This window comes from Crinia signifera, chromosome 1 (assembly GCF_055691185.1).
Source record: "Crinia signifera chromosome 1, ASM5569118v1, whole genome shotgun sequence".
Lineage (NCBI taxonomy): Eukaryota > Metazoa > Chordata > Amphibia > Anura > Myobatrachidae > Crinia > Crinia signifera.
In genome coordinates, this window is record NC_139217.1 from 447,817,858 (window position 1) to 447,835,961 (window position 18,104).

Below are 18,104 nucleotides of genomic sequence, written 5' to 3' on the forward strand. Positions count from 1 at the left end.
TTAGTTAGTTAGGGGCAGATTTATTCAGCCCGGTGAAGTGATAAAGAGTCTGGTTTTTATCATAGGCCAATCAGCTCCTACCTGTGAAGTTACAGGCTTGATTTGAAAAATGACAGGTAGGAGCTGATTGGTTTTTATCACCGGTCAATCAGCTCCTACCTGTCCTTTTTCAAATGAAGCCTGTAACTTCACAGGTAGGAGCTGATTGGCCGGTGATAAAAACCAGACACTTTATCACTTCACGAGCTTAATAAATCTACCCTTTAGTTTGGGGCCATTACTTGCAGGTTCACAAATCCTGTTCTATAAACCTCTACTGATCACAATGATGGAAAACACTTTGATACTTCTAGGACGTAACATAATATACAAGAATAGAGCATTCAGTTCCATTGGCAGAGATTCCCGGGACAGGACAAGTGACCTTTGTATAAATCTGCATTAACATGCATTGGTAATAACCTAGCAGCCTTATTCTGCAGATTATGAAAGGCAGTGACAAAGTGACAATGACAGTTGTCAGAACAGGTGAGCTTTCATCAAGAACATGACATTTGGAAAGAACAAATATTAGCACATGGCAGCTGCCGGCTTTGTCTGAGAGAACTGTAATCATATTAATAAATACATGTATCTATTACAGCTCATTTTATTTTATTTTTTTTGCTTTTATTTTTTTATGCCATTTGTGGCCAGGATCAGAGTACGCATATTGTACTCTAAAAATCAAAAATCATGATCTGATAATATTCCATATTAACATTTAATGATGTTCTGTTAGTGAATGTATCTTCTGTAAGTACATTCTGTAAGTGAATGTATCTTCCAGAATCATACCTCCCAACTGTTCCGCTTAACGTGGGAACATCCTGATTTTTGGCGTCCCTCCCGCGGCCGGCAGTGTCCCGCTGTGGGGGGGGGGGCAGTTGGGAGTCCCCCCCACCCCAATCTGACAGAATAGACGCACAGCATCCATTCGCGACCGAAAATGGGTGGTAGCTTAATTTGCATAAATTGCACCCTCATTTACATACACCACGCCCCCTTTTGGGCGTGCGGCGAGGTCGCGCGAGTGTCCCTATTCTCTTATTGATAAAGTTGGGAGGCATGCAGAATCCAATTCACATTACATACCCTTATCTGCAACACCAATCCTTAATACATCTCTAGCAACTCAGCATACTCTACCTTTCGCCCTGAGTCCTTGTAATGCTACTTGCCTACTTTTGAAAACTAGTTTCAGGGAAAATATAGTTGGTAGTAGCATTTTGCCCATTGAGGGGGTGTGTCATGCTCCTCCCAGCAGGCGTGTCTAGTTCCATATATGGAGAGATTAATTGTCTTCCTTTTATTTAAGGAGTTATTGATGGCAACTCAGTGTGAATGATGTCATAAGACCGTTGGAGTGTGGGAAGGCAGCCATAAGGCCAAGTGTGCGCATTTACCGAAGACATCTATAGGCATGTGAAGATGGTGTAAGCATAGGAAGGAAAAGCTCATTTCTGTTAATTTGGGTACACAAAGTAGAGGAAAGAGGCATTGATAACGTACCGTAAATGTTCCAGCTCATCCTGTTCACACAAAACGCTTTCTATGGAGTCTCCAATGCAATTCAGGCCTCCGCCACTAGGTGCAGGGTTATTACACACGCGACTCCGAACCCTCCTTCCTGAGGTTCCCCGACAGGCATTCCAGGGGGACCAGCAGCCCCAGTTGCCATCGATAACTCCTTAAATAAAAAGGAAGGCAATTAATAACTGACACATTTTTATGAATTTACCATCATAAAATGGGGGTCACACACTTTCTGGGACCCTCAGATATATATCTGCAGGCGGAAGGGAATTGGTGAAACCCTGTGCTCCAAAAATCCCCATCACTATGTTTAAGTCATGTGATCTGCCCAGACCAGAGTTCTGGGCCTGATTCAGAACCGCTCGCTAAGCAATCTCTGGCTTTGAACAAGGAACCGCGCATTGGATTGGAATCAGAGATAAGAAATGTGACTTTTGATCCGATTTATAGGCTCGATGCATCAAAATCGGGCGTTCTCATGCTAATGAGGCAGTGACGCGGGTGCGGGGGGCGGGCAGCTGACATCACTGGATTATGAAAATCATCCATTCGCAGGCATGCGTAGGTCACGCGTGCGAGGGGGGGTGGCCGGCACTACGGGCAGCGTCTTATGCACTCGCAAGGCTGCGAATTTCGCAGCCTTGTAAGTCAATCAGAATAAGGTCCTTTGTGTTAAAGCACGTTTATTTTATGTCATAGCATAGGATGCATACAAAAGCAGCTAGTGTGACATCTTACCTGGATCATCATTTACCAGAGAGCCGAGTTCACACCCAGCGCCGTACGTGTTCAGCTTACAGTTGCACACGCACTTTGATCCCTCTACGGCAGGCACGCCTTTGTTCTTGCACGGCCTACAGCGGCACGAGTTATCCTCACTTATGTACTCCTCAATGGCTCGCTTCAGGAAAATTCTTTTAACTGAAGCACATGGCACCTCTTTTACCAGCTCATATAGGGGAACAAGCTGAAAAGAGAGCAAATCAGAACAATAAATTATTACAAGGATCATTTGCTCCTACATTACACCATGAATACAGTTATTTAAAATGGCAATTCATTGCAATAATATTGTGGATGTATCAAGCTTCAAAAAGTGATAAAGTGGAGAGCGGCAAACAACCAGCCAACCAGCTCCTACCTGTCATTTTTCAAACACAGTCTGTGACAGGTCAGGTAGGAGCTGATTGGCTGGCTGTTTATCACTCTCCACTTCTATCACTTGTTGAAGCTTGATACATCTGGCCGTTAATGTTTTTTGTTTGGATAACAAAGCTTTGCAGAATGGGATAACATAAAGGCATTCCTGGATCTTATGCAAGGGGTACAAATCAATAAATCACGCCCTACGCCCCCTTTGGATCAATATAGGGTTCTTTAATTTAAAAAAAAAACTGCATTGATTTCCAGCGACAGTACATCAACTGGTTATATTGCTAGCTTTATTTCTGACACCTTGAACTTAAAATAAAAAGGGTACTTTTGTATCATCACGGCGCCCACTAAGCAAATTGCTTAGCGGGCGATTCTGCGTAAGAAAATCGCATCGCATCGCATGCGGTTTTTGCATGCAATGCGATCCGATTTTCCTATGTAATTTATTCACTGCTCTTTTTTACCCCTGGGCGGTGCGATCACATTGTATCGCATGCGATCGCATTGCAGCGCAAAATCGTATGCGATTGCATGCGATTTTATAGGGTACAATGCAATTAACTTTACTATACACTTATATGAGATGCAATGAGATTTAGGCACCACCCCCCCCCCCCACACTATCCACGCCACCACGAAATGACGGAACACGTCCTCCCGAGCTTTGGATACCCACACTATCCACATCGGCGTGGAGTTGATTCAATATAGTGTGGCCAGCGCAGCGAGCCACCGAGCCCGAAGCGCAGCGATTACAGCTGCGCTCAACACACTATATGAAATCAACTCCACGCCAACGTGGATAGTGGGGGTATGAAAAGGTCGGGGGGACACGTTCCACCAGCCCTCACGGGGCTTGCGACGCTCACCATGCTTCGGGGTGGCGTGGATAGTGGGGGGGTGCCTAAATCTCATTGCATGTCATATAAGTGTATAGTAAAGTAAATTGCATCGCACCCTATTAAATCGCATGCGATCGCACCGCCCAGGGGTAAACAAAACAAAAACCACATACGATGCGATGCGATTTGCCTACGGTGCCATAAGTATGCTAATTGGGCGCCGTCAGGGCCGGCGCCACCACTAGGCAAACCTAGGCATTTGCCTAGGGCGCCGGCCACTGGAGGGCGGAAAATGCCGCCCGGGTACCTGTCCTACCGGCGCTGTCTATTTCAATCTGGCGGCGGAGGCAGCGGGGGTCCCTGCAGTCTATTAAAAATCACGAGCGCTATCCGCCGGGCTATGCGGAAGCGCTTCTAGTGTGAAAACTCTGGCAGCACGGCGCACGCTGATCTCAGCCAATCAGCGTGCTGCCAGTGTTTTCACACTAGAAGCGCTTCCGCATAGCCCGGCGGATAGCGCTCGTGATTTTTAATAGACTGCAGGGACCCCCGCTGCCTCCGCCGCCAGATTGAAATAGACAGCGCCGGTCGGACAGGTACCACCCCACACACCCACAACCACCCACCCCCCCCCCGGCACCGGGGCGCCCCCAGCCCGACTCGCCTGGGGCGCTCCGGTGCCTTGCACCGGCCCTGGGCGCCGTGATAATACACAAGTACCAGAAAAAGTTGATGGTTGAAGCAGCCCTGTCTCTTCCAGCTTGTACATAATTTATATGGAAATTAAACCAAGATAACGCTAGCTTTTACCCTTCTACTCAACTTAAGTACACCCACGATCATACTGGCCAGGGTCAGACTGTAAGTCAGAGCCGGCCTTAGGCATAGGCAAACTAGGCAATTGCCTAGGGCATTTGGAATGCCTAGGGGCATCAGCAGCTTCTGTTGATTAAAATGATATGCAGCATGCCTATATAATGTGTGTGAGTATCTGCATATGAAATAGTGTATTCATGGATATCACTGTAACATAGCATTCTGTGCAGGTACAGCCACAGTCTCACACAGAATATAGGCATGCTGCATATCATTTTAATCATCGGAGGCTCCTAATAATGCAAATAAGATGAATTTTCAGCAAAAAATGCACCCAACGTTAGCAGAACTGGCCAGGAGCTGCATGGCCTATTGAGGCAAGATATATGAGGAAACATCTGTATCCAAGCAGAGGCAGAGGTCACAGTGTTAGCGGCTGTGCGAGTGCTGTCTGCGGGTAGGTGGGTTGTGCAATAGTGTTCGGCATATGTGTAAAGGGCATTAGGTGTGTTATGTATAAATGCATTAGTAATGTGTGACATATGTGTAACAGGCATTATGTGTGTCATGTGCATAAGGGCATTAATAATGTGCAACATATGAGTAATGGGAATTATGTGTGTCATGTGTATAAGGGCATTAATAATGTGCAACATATGTGTAAGGGGCATTATGTGTGTCATTATGTGTATGAAGGGCATTAATAAAGGTTGGCATAATGTGTTAGGGGCATTATGGTTATAAGGACATTAATAATGTGTGTCATGTGTAAGGGGCATTACTGTGTGGTATTATCAGGGGTGCCGAGAGAAAGGGGTAGGGGGTACAAATTACCCAGGCCAAAGTCTGATGGAAGGGCCCAGTGGGGGCCCCGGGCCCCCTCCCCTTAAGTGACAGCAGCAGCTGCAGCTCTTCTCCTCTGCCCAGCACACACTGCTTTGTGCTGGGTTGCAGTGTGTCCATGGAGGTGCTTAAAATACAATATTTTCTCAGGATTTTTTTCTAAGGGTATAATGTGAATAATGTGAGGAGTAATGTATATAAGGTAAAGTGGTACTACTGTGTGATGTAACATGATTAAGGGACACCATCGCATGATATAATGTGAATAAAGTTGCACTACTGTGTCGCATAATTTGAATTGGGTGTACTATTGGGTGGCCATGCCCCTTCCCAGCAAGAACACACCCCTGTATGGGCTGCGCACCGAATGTGAGCACTGTTTCTATTTAAATATTGCGGGTAGGAGCACCAAAATGATGACTGCTATGGTGTGGGATGGTGCTGGGAAAAGGGAGCAGGTCAGAGGCGGAACTAGTGGCGGTGCTAGGGGGCACCAGCAAAATCTTATCTAGGGCGTCATTTAGGCTAGGGCCGGCTCTGCTGTAAGTTATGGTCTCTACCCCGGTGTGTCAGCAGGGTACCGATTACTTGTAGTCTGGATCATAATGTAGATTCAGATGAAGGGGGAAATTTACTAAAGGAAATTTGTAAAAAAATTAGGTGTATTTGTATCCAGAAATTCACTTATTTTTGACATTTACTATCCCGAAAATACGGCAATTCATATTCGTATTGATGTGCTATCAATACGAATACGAATTGCCGTATTTTCAGGACAGTAAATGTCAAAAATAAGTGTATTTCTGGATACAAATACACCTATTTTTTACAAATTTCCTTTAGTAAATTTCCCCCGATATGTCCTGGGGTGGTTTCCAGTCTCATGACCAATCTGTACATCAGTGATGGCTAACCTTGACACTCCAGCTGTTGTTGAACTACACATCCCAGCATGCTCTGCTACAGTTTTGCTATTTGGCCATGCTAAAAATGATGTAGGGCATGCTGGGATGTGTAGTTCAACAACAGCTGGAGTGTCAAGGTTAGCCATCACAGCTCTACAGGAAACTATTCAGATACTAACAAAAATATACGATACATGATCACCGCTAGAATTGAATTGGTCAAAATCATGTTAAAAATACGGAATACTTAAACAAAGACGATCACCTTGCGGTATATCTCCGAGAGAACTGGCAATCAGCTATGCTAGTCTATACAGATGATCTCACCAGAACCATATGGTGAGGCAGATGCAGGAATGATAATGTTAAGATGTTGTAAGGACATGATATTTCCGGTGAGTGAGAGAGTCATATAGGCCGGTGACTTGTGCATAGCTTAATCTTAAATAATAAACACCTATTTTCACACATACACACACACAGAGAGGTCATTTAATTTTTTAAATGACGTACTGGTAAAAGAATGAAGGGTGGCTGAGAAAGCAATGCATTCCATTCAACATCTGAAGGGCAGAATCGGTTCATATTTAGAAAGAGGGCGTGGCTATGGATAAAGGGGGCGTGGACATGCCCCCTTTCCTATACTTACAATGGACAGTTGGAGACCCAGAAACCTGTTAAAGTAGGGATGGCCATCTGTGCCTTTGCCATCAACGGCAAAAGTGCAACTGGCCAGCGTAGTACTACTCAATGGATTACCATCAATGTTTTTACATATTGCTGGTCATCCATTGTCTTTGATTGATTGGCATGTGGGCCAATGAAAATACGGAGGCGGGGATACACGGGTGTCAGGGGCGGAGCTATGCTTAGTTTCCCGGTCCCTTTGACATCGGCCATAAACTATCGATGATTTCTAATCATCGATGGTTGATGGCCATCCCTTTTACAAAGCTCTCTTTGTTGGGTTCAGGCCATAAAAAACTGTACTGTACCCAGTGGCGTAACTAACTCCTTGAGCGGAATGTACTAAAGACAAAATGCATTTTTAAATGTACTAAAGGCCCTCATGGCGGGGCTTCACTGTGAAGGGTTACCTCATAGAAGCCTATGGCTCCTCTCCGCAGCGCTGCTGTGTGAGGGATCCAACACGGATACCTCCCAGCATGCCCGGCGCCCACCAGACCCGGAACTCCAGGCAATGTTAGAGATGGGCAAAACAGGTCACTAACGAGAGCTGGGATCCAGCAGATCAGTCCGTGAAAAGACCCGGATCTTTTCACGCAGCTCAACGGTTCACTTTGAAAGAAGGGGTAATTTGATAATAAAGAAGCATAATTTGTTTTACAATCATTTTTTTTAACTTTTTTTTTTTAAACAGTGAGCTGAACAAATAAGAACAGTAACAGTAAAACTGATCGATGGCTGGGTGCAGAATCGCCATCGATGGAAACCATGGATGGCGTCTGCACCGATGGCCATCCCTAGCAGCAGCAGCCTTGTTATTCTTTCTTTTACTTGCAGTCTCAGCACTGTACTACTCAGTCTCCAGAGTTAGTACATCTCAGCTGCCACAGGTGGCAGTGCTGAGCTCAGGCAAATGCAGTGCAATGAAAAACGAAACTGAAAGTAAAAGAACGACGGGTCACCTTTTTGGGATCGGCGGCTGCCTCAGGGGGAGATTCTCCAAGCTAAAAATGCGGTAAAAACCCCGTTATCGGGGTTTTTACCGCATTTTGGGATGCTGTAAGCATCCCTTGCCGGGTTACCGCGGCGGGGGGCATCGCCAGAAAAATCTGGCGATGCCCCATAGAAGCCAATGGGCTTCTATCGCAACCCTCCGCCGCCCCGCGCTGACCCCCCGCCGCCCCGCATCGCCCCCTCACCTGTGTCCGGGCAGCACAGCGCAGTACTGCCCGGACCTGTGACCTCCTCCCTGCACTGATCCTCTTCCGGGTGCAGGGAGGAGGAGAGCCCGGCGCAGCAGCAGCAGCGCCGGGTGTGGGAGGGAGGGGAGAGCAGCCAGGATCTGCTGGGACCCGGCGATTCTCACCGCAAAGGACAGCTCTTAACGCAAGAGCTGTCCTTTGCCTTAATTATCGCATATGTTACAGCATATGCGATAATTAAATATGCGATGGGCGGCGAAGGGGGGCGGAGATTCTTAGAGAATCTCCCCCTCAGTCTTTTATGGGATCCGTTCAAAACACCTGCTTTGTTCGCGAATGACCCATCTCTACCAGGCATCCATGGGGATTGCAAATGGCAGTTCTTATTGGCAGAGCTGCCCTTTGCATTGCTTATTGTATACGACAGTACATATGCAATGAGCATCGTGTTATGGGCGGCAGGATGTACCAAGCCGCTGCTTAATACATCCCGCCCATTGTGTGCCCATTATCCCATGTGAAGCAGCCTAACCATCCCCCCCAACACTAACCACCCGCCTAAACCTAAGCTCCCCAGCCACCCTCCCTAGCTAATGCTAAGAGACCCCGGCATTCTCATGCTCGGGATGCCGGCTGTCAGGATTACAGTGTCAGCATTACCAGCGATGTCGGGAGTCCGGCACCTGGATTTGCCGGTATCCCGATTGCGGGCGTGCCGACTGCATCCCGCAGCAGTACATTAGTTACATCATTTACTAGAGCTTTAAAACGAGTGGTAAATGGTTCAATCTAGCGACTGAAATCTATATCTGTTATATCCCGAGACGCATCCAGCGCCGCTCCCATCAGTATCAGCAAGCAGAGGAAGCAGAGCGCCAGGGATGTGGACTGAATGATAATAACATTGATAAACATATTTCAAACAAAATCATTGATCACGGAGAAAGGTCATCACTATTCCTGTCAGATCCCTAATTACTTTTCGCCTCCCATATTCCCTAATGCAAAAAGGTGTTGAAATGTCTGGTAATGTAGGACATGATAAATGGCGCTGTCATAAGCTGCTTGCTGGAATAAAGGTCCACAGGAATGTGCTTGGTTTAAATATATCTTCTATTGTCTCCACTGTGCCTGAGATCCGGCATTTTGCTGGATATAAAAACACCATGTACCGTGTACTACAATACAATAATGGTGTCTGCTTCAAACACAAACAGAGAATAAGGAGATCGGATTCCCTGTATGGGTGATGCTCACATCGCGCAATATGACATTTTTATATTTATGTCATGGACGGTTATTACATTGAGGAGATTTATTAAACAGTCTAAATAGGATAAATTGAGTTTTTACCCATAGCAACCATCCTTGCCCTCATTTTAAACCTCCACAACAAAAAAAAAGTGTGTGTGTGCTTTATTTGTACACTGCAGTATAGATCTCACTTTGAAGTAAAACCCCACCCAAATCTAACTCTGTCTGCACAAGTAACATCCGCCCCACCTGCAGTGCACATGGTTTTGTCCATTTGAGAAGGAATTTGCCAGAAGGAGTGAACCAGAATAACCCCCAATGTACCAGGACAATATGTATCAAGGAAAATCAAATAATGAAGAATTCCCATATTTCTAATGGGAAAAAAATCAATAACCAGCCACTTAAAATATCAGAAGAAACATCATAAGCTTGACTCCCATTTGTGTGGAGTTTGTGTGTTCTCTCTTGTAATTGTTAGGTTTCCATTGTTTAGTTTCATCAGCTCAATAATAAACTGGCTTTAATGGCTTCTAAGCAAGTTAATCCCAGTCTATGGGGTAAATATAGTAAAGGTTCTAAAAGTAAAAAGTGTTGGTTGCCCATAGCAACCAGATTGTACCTATCACTGCATCATAGAAAATGATAGACAGAATCTGATTGGTTGCTATGGGCAACATCCACACTTTTCAATTTTAGTCAAAGTACATTTACAACTGAAAATTTAATAATAACGTTTCTAAAAGTGAAAAGTGGGGTTGCCTATAGCAACCAATCCAATTTTAGTTCTTATTTATTTAGGACCTTCTAGAACAGGGGTGTCAAACTCAAATTCATCGGGGGCCGCATCAGCAGTTTGGTTACCCTCAAAGGGCCGCTGTATAATAATAATGCAATGACACCACAGGCTGCTCCCGCTGTATAATAATAATGCAATGACACCACAGGCTGCTCCCGCTGTATAATAATAATAATGCAATGACACCACAGGCTGCTCCCGCTGTATAATATAACAATAGTAATGCCATGACACAAATTATTATACAGGGGGAGCAGCCTGTGGTGTCATTGCATTATTATTATACAGAGGGAGCAGCCTGTGGTGTCATGGCATTACTTTTATATTATACAGGGGGAGCAGCCTGTGGTGTCATGGCATTATTATTATACAGGGGGAGCAGCCTGTGGTGTCATGGCATTACTTTTATATTATACAGGGGGAGCAGCCTGTGGTGTCATGGCATTATTATTATACAGGGGGAGCAGCCTGTGGTGTCATGGCATAATGCCATGACACCACAGGCTGCTCCCCCTGTACAATAATAATGACACCACAGGCTGCTCCCCCTGTATAATATAAAAGTAATGCCATGACACCACCACCAGATATATTGTTTTTTTATGTAACTTACTGTATTTTATCCCTCAGGCTCCTTTACTGCTGCTGCGGCTCCAGTAATTTCAATTCCACTCTCTGCGCCGCTGCCTGTCCTGCTGCGGCCCCCCGACTTGGCCTGCCTTCCTTCCTCTCTGCAGATGCATGGGTGGGAGGCATCATCGTCATGACGTCCCCACCCAGCGTCTGCCACTGCCTCGATAAGAGGGAACAGGCTGCCGGGCCCTCCTCCACGTAGCCGTGGAGGCCGGCGGCCATGTTCCTGTGGCCACAGACATCTTAAAAGACCACAGGAACATGGCCGCCGGCAGTGCAAAAAAAAACATCTAAAAAAAAATCTCAAAAAAGAGAATAAAAGGTGAAGGCTGGCGGCGGCTGCGCGGGCCACATGACGAGGTCTGTCGGGCCGGATTTGGCCCGCGGGCCTTGTGTTTGACACCCGTGTTCTAGAAGATAATGGATAGAATCTGATTGGTTGTTAAGGACAACATCTTATCTTTAATAGAACTCCCACCTTAGTAAATTTACCCGTAGGGAAGCAATCAATCTGTGCAGAATTTTTTCGTCAGACGTAAAATCAACAATTTTCGCCCGTTTTGAGGGCATGCCAATTTTTTTTGCCTGGGCGAAAAATCCAGCATGGTAAAAAGCCACGTGGATTGATCGTGGAAATTTGCCGCCGCACCCTGTGGTTTGTTGAATTCTTGAGCGATTTCACCCCTGCCGATTGGACAAAATAACGGTAATTGAATACGGATCGGAAAATGATTGCAGATTTTTCACTTGGTGAAAGAAACGGCAATGATTTAATACCCCCCTTTGTGTCTAGGATACATGCTCTATAGCTGCCCCCTTCGGCTTCCTTCGTGCAAAGTAGAGCAATCACTTTTGTTAAGTGTTATCATGAAGTATAAAAATACCGACCTTTTGTTTGATGACGCTTGGCAGATTTGTAACGGAACCAGCCCAGGCCGCGTAGCGCTCATCATTAGCGACTGGGTTATCCATGGAGAAATAGCTGAGACCTGTGGTAAATTTGGGCTCTCCGCCTGTGACAATTGCCTTGCCACGAACTTCTTTGCTGCCGGTACCTTCACATAGAAACAAATAGCATGTACTCTGTGTACAATGAATGTTAGGGCACATACACATGGGGGGTTAGCAATGTAGGCTAGGGAAATTGCCCTTGAATTTCCAGACGGCTAGATCGCCCGTAGTGATGTGTGTATGGGTGATTGTATAGGCCAAGTGTGGCCAAACCTGTCTTCAAGCTCTAAAAACAGTTCATGAGTCTATAGACCTGTGGATCTATAGTAGGATTGAATGCAGCAGGTTTGAAAATGTGACAGTTAGTAATGACTACAGCTGTGTAGCAGCTAGGTGATATGGGTCATGTGACAGTTAGTAATGACTACAGCTGTGCACCAGCTAGAGGATATGGGGAATGTGACAGTTAGTAATGACTACAGCTGTGCACCAGCTAGAGGATATGGGGAATGTGGCAGTTTGTAATGACTACAGCTGTGCACCAGCTAGAGGATATGGAGAATGTGACAGTTAGTAATGACTACAGCTGTGTAGCAGCTAGGTGATATGGGTTATGTGACAGTTAGTAATGACTACAGCTGTGCACCAGCTAGAGGATATGGGGGATGTGACAGTTAGTAATGACTACAGCTGTGCACCAGCTAGAGTATATGGAGAATGTGACAGTTAGTAATGACTACAGATGTGCACCAGCTAGGGGATATGGGGAATGTGACAGTTTGTAATGACTACAGTTGTGCACCAGCTAAGTGATCTGGGGAATGTGACAGTTATTAATGACTACAGCTGTGCAGCAGCTAGAGAATATGGGGAATGTGACAGTTGGTAATGACTACAGTTGTGCACCAGCTAAGTGATCTGGGGAATGTGACAGTTATTAATGACTACAGCTGTGCAGCAGCTAGAGAATATGGGGAATGTGACAGTTGGTAATGATGTGCACCAGCTAGGTGATCTGGGACATGTGACAGTTAGTAATGACTACAGCTGTGCACCAGGTAGGTGATCTGGGTTATGTGACAGTTAGTAATGACTACAGCTGTGCACCAGCTAGAGGATATGGGGAATGTGACAGTTGGTAATGACTACAGCCGTGCGCCAGCTACGGGATTTGAAAAATGTGGACCGTTGGTAGATTTTGAGGGCCGATTGGGCCACCTCTGGTATGGGCGATCTGTGCTAACCAGTGTTTTGCTTAGCACAGGCCGGTGGTTTGACTAGATATTGAATACATGTAGTCAAGATCTAAGCAGGAGATGTCACCGCAAGGGACCGTGCATCGCTGTCATTTAGGGGGTTCCATGCTAAAAATTTCAAAGCGTTCTAAGCAGATCGCTTATGAATAAGGCTGGAATCTCCCCATGCGTACGCCCTGATATACTGAATACTTTATGTTGTAATATACAAATTCCACAGACTTTATATAATTTATGGGATGTGGATTATTAGATAGACAGACAATAACTCGACACCAAAAGGTAAAAAGGTTGACATGGACAAAAAAAGGTGACATGCAATAGGCCGACAGGGCGGACGTGTAAAAAATGGTCAACACATGAAAAGGTCAGCAGCATTTTTTCCATTTTTTTGTCAACATCGACACCCGTCAACATGGATCCCCAACTAGTGTAACATGTACCCTCGCATGGCTCACTCCCCCTGCCATGCTTCGAGACTGGCGCTTCGCTCCACTGTCGCTTTGCTTGGCACACTTTACCATTCTCAATTGTAATCCATGTGGATGGTAAAGTATGAAAAAGACCAAATAAATGTAAAAAACTCACGTTGACCTTTTTCATGTCGAAATTTTGACTTTGTATCTAGACATTGTAGATCTATGAACTGGAACCACATTTACTTATGCCATATGCAATTCCCCATCAACAGGCCACGCGGAGTCCACCAGGGTGGACAGGATTCTCAAACCATTTAATGTGTGTCTGCGTAATTGGCGTAATGAGGACCCAGGTTGAATTAGGGGAAGAGCTCAGAGACATCGTTAGCCAGCAATTACTCCAGCTGAGGGTCAGTTACGTGAGTCGGGAAATACAATTTCCAATATAATGGCTCTTATATTGGACAAAACAAAAACATTTAGTTAGCAGCAGTTGCGGCTCAATTTGTATAAATATGATACGCACCAGAGGAAGATTTGATCACTTCAGACACCTGCTTGCATTCTGCCGATGAATACTTCACAAAGAGGAAATCCACTTTGGTGGAAGTGCATTTCTGCACATCGGACAACGTCACATCTGGAATACAAGTACAAAGCCCCAAAGCTTGGTTGTATCACTGAGCAATCTACTGACCAAGATATCATTATAATAGTGGCCTACAAATCAGTACTACTCATACTGTATATATCACATAATAATAATGTAATGGTTATTCGGAACCCTGGGCTGTGATGATAGTCTGTGTTGTCCTAGGTGATGCTAGAATTTCAGGAATAAGAGGGACATGTATCAATAATTCCAAAGAGATGCTAAATGGACAAGTGGAGAAATTGGCTGTCAACCAATCATTTAGCCCCCCAGCGGGTAGTGAATGCTGATTGGTGGATTTGGAGCTATCCAGCATTTCATGCTGGTCATTTCAGAGGAGAAGGATTTCATATTTATAGACCTTGCTTTAGATACACAAAAAAGAAAATCTTCGGATCATGTGCAGCATTTGTTCATCGTATACATGGAATTTCATATTAATACCTATTACGTACAAGTGAAAGAATAATATTTCGTCTGTAGAGGGCAGTATTAAACTACATAAAATAATACATTTTAATGAGGTAAATTATCAATTATGTCAATTAATAAGTGTTCATTATTTATAGTCTACAAAGATATTCACTGGCCTTGGGTAAGATAACATAACGCTTCCACCTGTGGATATAATTGGTCTACATTCCTTCTTAGGTATTATCTAATCTTACTGGATAAATAATATTCTTCATACTTGGCCACATTATCTTTTAGTTACATTCCTTAACAACAACCTCATTCTTCCATTTAGGAAATAATCATCCAGACATTTGAATAAACCTAAAATATCAATTTTAAAACATTTTACAGAAGATGGCTGCCAGGAACAAAATGGCTGCTCTGAGTATTTCTGATTTCACACTTGCTTATAGAGGAACTTGTAATCACAAATCTCCCAACTGTCCCGTTTATCGTGGGAATGTCCTGGTTTTTTTGGGACATTCCCGCATCCCTCCAGTGTCCCGCAGTGGGGGGAGCAGTTGGGAGTCCCCCCCCCCCCCCCCCGTCCCCTGTGAATAGATGCTGTGAGCATACGCACAGCGTCTATTCCTGCAGACTAATGGACTGGGGACATAGCCAACAGCTCCCAGAGCCGCTAGACACGCCCCCACAGTCGTGAAAATGGGGTGTGGCATCATGCCAATAGGCCATGCCCCTTCCCGCAAGGCCACTCCTCCTAAAATTTCAGGTGCGGTGTGTCCCTCCTCCTTGAAGTTCAATCTGTTAGAAGCACCTAATCTAAGTCCTTTATGTCCTTTACTACACCACAAGTAGCGGTTGCCCATAGCAACCTTAATAGCTAAAATCCCTTTTCATTTTAGAAGCCGTAGTAACTGTAACCCAAGTGATTTGCACAATTCGTAGCATAGAGAAAGCTCTACCGTTTCTGGTAATTTTCTCCGTCTCCAGGTAAAACTGAAACTCATAGGTTCCACCCAAAGATCCAGACTTTCGAAAATGGGTTCCGTATCTGTCAATGAATTTTCGGTAGGAGCTGTATTCATAAACCGAAGGAAGACTGAAAAGTTCCTTCCAGAATGGTTCAGCGAGGATTAAAAACTCTGGATCGCGATTGATGAACTGTGCCACTTCCACATGATTCCTGATGACCAGGTATTGGTAACTCTGCGGGAAAGAAAAAAACACAGTTATTTATCCTAATACATAATATGTTGGGCGCGGCCAAAGAAATGCAGGGCATCCCCCCCCCCCCCCCCCCCCGCCCCTGCGAATGTAGGCATGCCTGCTGGTGGCGGGGAGCTGACAGGTGACAAAATCATTTGATTGCTCTTCCGCTCCTCTGATCTGCTCGGAAGAGCAATCGAATCAGGCCTGATTCAGGCCCTTAGTTGCCTGGGAGACCCCACAAACCTTAATTCTGACCTTGGTGTGTTATGTGTATGGACTGATTTGGTTACTATGGGCATCTTTTCCACTGCTCCAATCTATATAACGTTTGGTACACCACCCCCATTGTTCCCTCCATACTATATGGGTGGGATTATGGCCATCTTATGTTAAAATCTACTGCAGCCTAAGTGGATTCTGGTTATCGAGTCCTTATCATTACACTATGTAGGGGTAGGAAGAGATCCTGGGGAAAGGTGTACTAATAGGGGACCATCAGTGATCAAGACCAACACTCATTTCTGTAGATTTTGGGGTTGTTTGATCTTTTTGTGGGTTTCTGTGTAGGAAAGAGGTCACACTGACACTGACGGGGAAGCACGGACGGTGTAATGGTTAGCATGGGTTCGATTCCCACCGTGGCCCTAACTGTGCGGAGTTTGTATATTCTCCCCGTGCTTTCGTGGGTTTCCTCCGAGTACTCCGGTTTCCTCCCGCAATCCAAAAATATACTGGTAGGTTAATTGGCTCCCAACAAATTAACCCTAGAATGTCTGTGTGTGTGTGTGTTCGTGTGGTAGGGAATATAGATTGTAAGCTCCACTGGGGCAGCAACCTCTCCCTGCCTGTCACTCAATTTGCAATCACCTCGGCGCGTGAAAAACTTTTGCTCCGGTTGTTTGCACATGTGCATGAGCGACTATGCGCATGCTCACACCCCCACCATCAGAGAGGGGGTCAAATTTGGTCTGAATCAGCCCCACAGTGGGTTGTACATGATGAACATTTCTGTGAAACTCCGAGTGTGGTCCTTACCTTGTCCAGTGTATATGATTCACTCGGTGTATAATCGCTTCGTTCCCCATAGTTACTCCGCACGCGTCTTTCCGTGTCTTTCGCATAGGACCATTTGCTTTCATAGAAGTCGTAGCTAAAATCATTCTTTGCTTCTACCTGTAAGAAAAGCATTGGATAAGAACACAGAGTAACCATATGACCGACAATGGCCCTTATTCTGATCGGTGCGGATATATCCGCGTGCGTTCGGCCCGCCGATGTTTTGTGTCTGCGCATGTGCAGAGGCGTCTCTGCGCATGTGCGAACGGGGCGTACGGCCAAATCCCGCATGATATGTGAACACTCCGAACAGGGGGTGGAGAGGGGCGTGAAGGGCTATTTGGGCTCATTACCATATTCATACGCCCCGCGTTTCATGGGCGTTCCCATGCAAACGCTGGGCGTACGTATGGTAATGCAGTCGTGACGCACGTGTAGGGGGCGGACATATGACATCGCCGGATGTCAGCTGCCCGCCCAGATCCCTGCTTTTGCGCGGAAAAATGTCCGTGTGGTCTGAGGTTGCGGGAGCTGGTGGAGCACTCGGTCCTGCATTCGATGGTCTGCGACCATCGAATGATGGGGGAGGTTCCCTGAGATGGAGGAGGCGTATTCCGTGAAAAATACACGTGCGGTCCGTTCGGCCAGCTTCTTACCGCATACGGACGGAGTTGGCGATCCGTATGGAAGGCGGGGTTTCGCACGCACGGTCCTGGCCGCATAATCGGCTCCGGCCGCACCGATCAGAATAAGGGCCCATGAGAGGAGGAAACAATGCAAACCATACCTAATGTAATCTGTATATTGTCATCTAGCTACATGTTTCACTGTATTATGACAATTGCCCTTATTCAGATCTGATCGCAGTACACATTTGTTCTCAAAATGGGCAAAACCACGTGCACTGCAGGTGGGGCAGATGTAACATGTGCAGAGAGAGTTAGATTTTGGGTGAGTTATTTTGTTTCTGTGCAGAGTAAATACTGGCTGCTTTATTTTACACTGCAATTTAGATTTCAGTTTCAACACACCCCACCCAAATCTAACTCTCTCTGCACATGTTACATCTGCCCCACCTGCAGTGCAGCATGGTTTTGCCCATTTTGAGAACAAATGTGTACTGCGCTCAGATCTGAATAAGGGCCAATATCTAGATGTCTGCTTACTCGGCATTTTTTCATATTATAGGGTTAATTCAATTGTTGACATATTGTGGCCTTATTCAGAACTGATCGCATGGCTGCAAATTCACACAGCGGTCTATTATCGATGGGTCGCAGTGTGCATGCGCACCGCTGGCCAGCGATGACCAAGTTAGTGTCCGGCTACTCCTAGCTTGCTATTAATGGTTGCCAGTGGAAAAATCATTAGACAGTGACCCACTAACAAACGATTTTGGTCATCCATTCGCACAGCGTACATATTAATTTGCA

The 18,104-nt window shown here is 45.6% G+C and overlaps 1 protein-coding gene across 1 annotated transcript in view; it reads right to left on the reverse strand.

Moving 5' to 3' along the window:
• C7 (complement C7) overlaps positions 1 to 18,104 on the reverse strand; it is a 59,815-nt gene that overhangs the window by 19,634 nt on the left and 22,077 nt on the right. Inside the window, exons 7-12 of the mRNA XM_083154324.1 lie at positions 16,651 to 16,788; positions 15,369 to 15,612; positions 13,864 to 13,977; positions 11,600 to 11,766; positions 2,314 to 2,542; positions 1,552 to 1,729 (exon numbers count right to left, since the gene is read on the reverse strand). Coding sequence (XP_083010450.1) covers positions 1,552 to 1,729; positions 2,314 to 2,542; positions 11,600 to 11,766; positions 13,864 to 13,977; positions 15,369 to 15,612; positions 16,651 to 16,788 — 1,070 coding nt within the window. The remainder of the gene's footprint in view (positions 1 to 1,551; positions 1,730 to 2,313; positions 2,543 to 11,599; positions 11,767 to 13,863; positions 13,978 to 15,368; positions 15,613 to 16,650; positions 16,789 to 18,104) is intronic.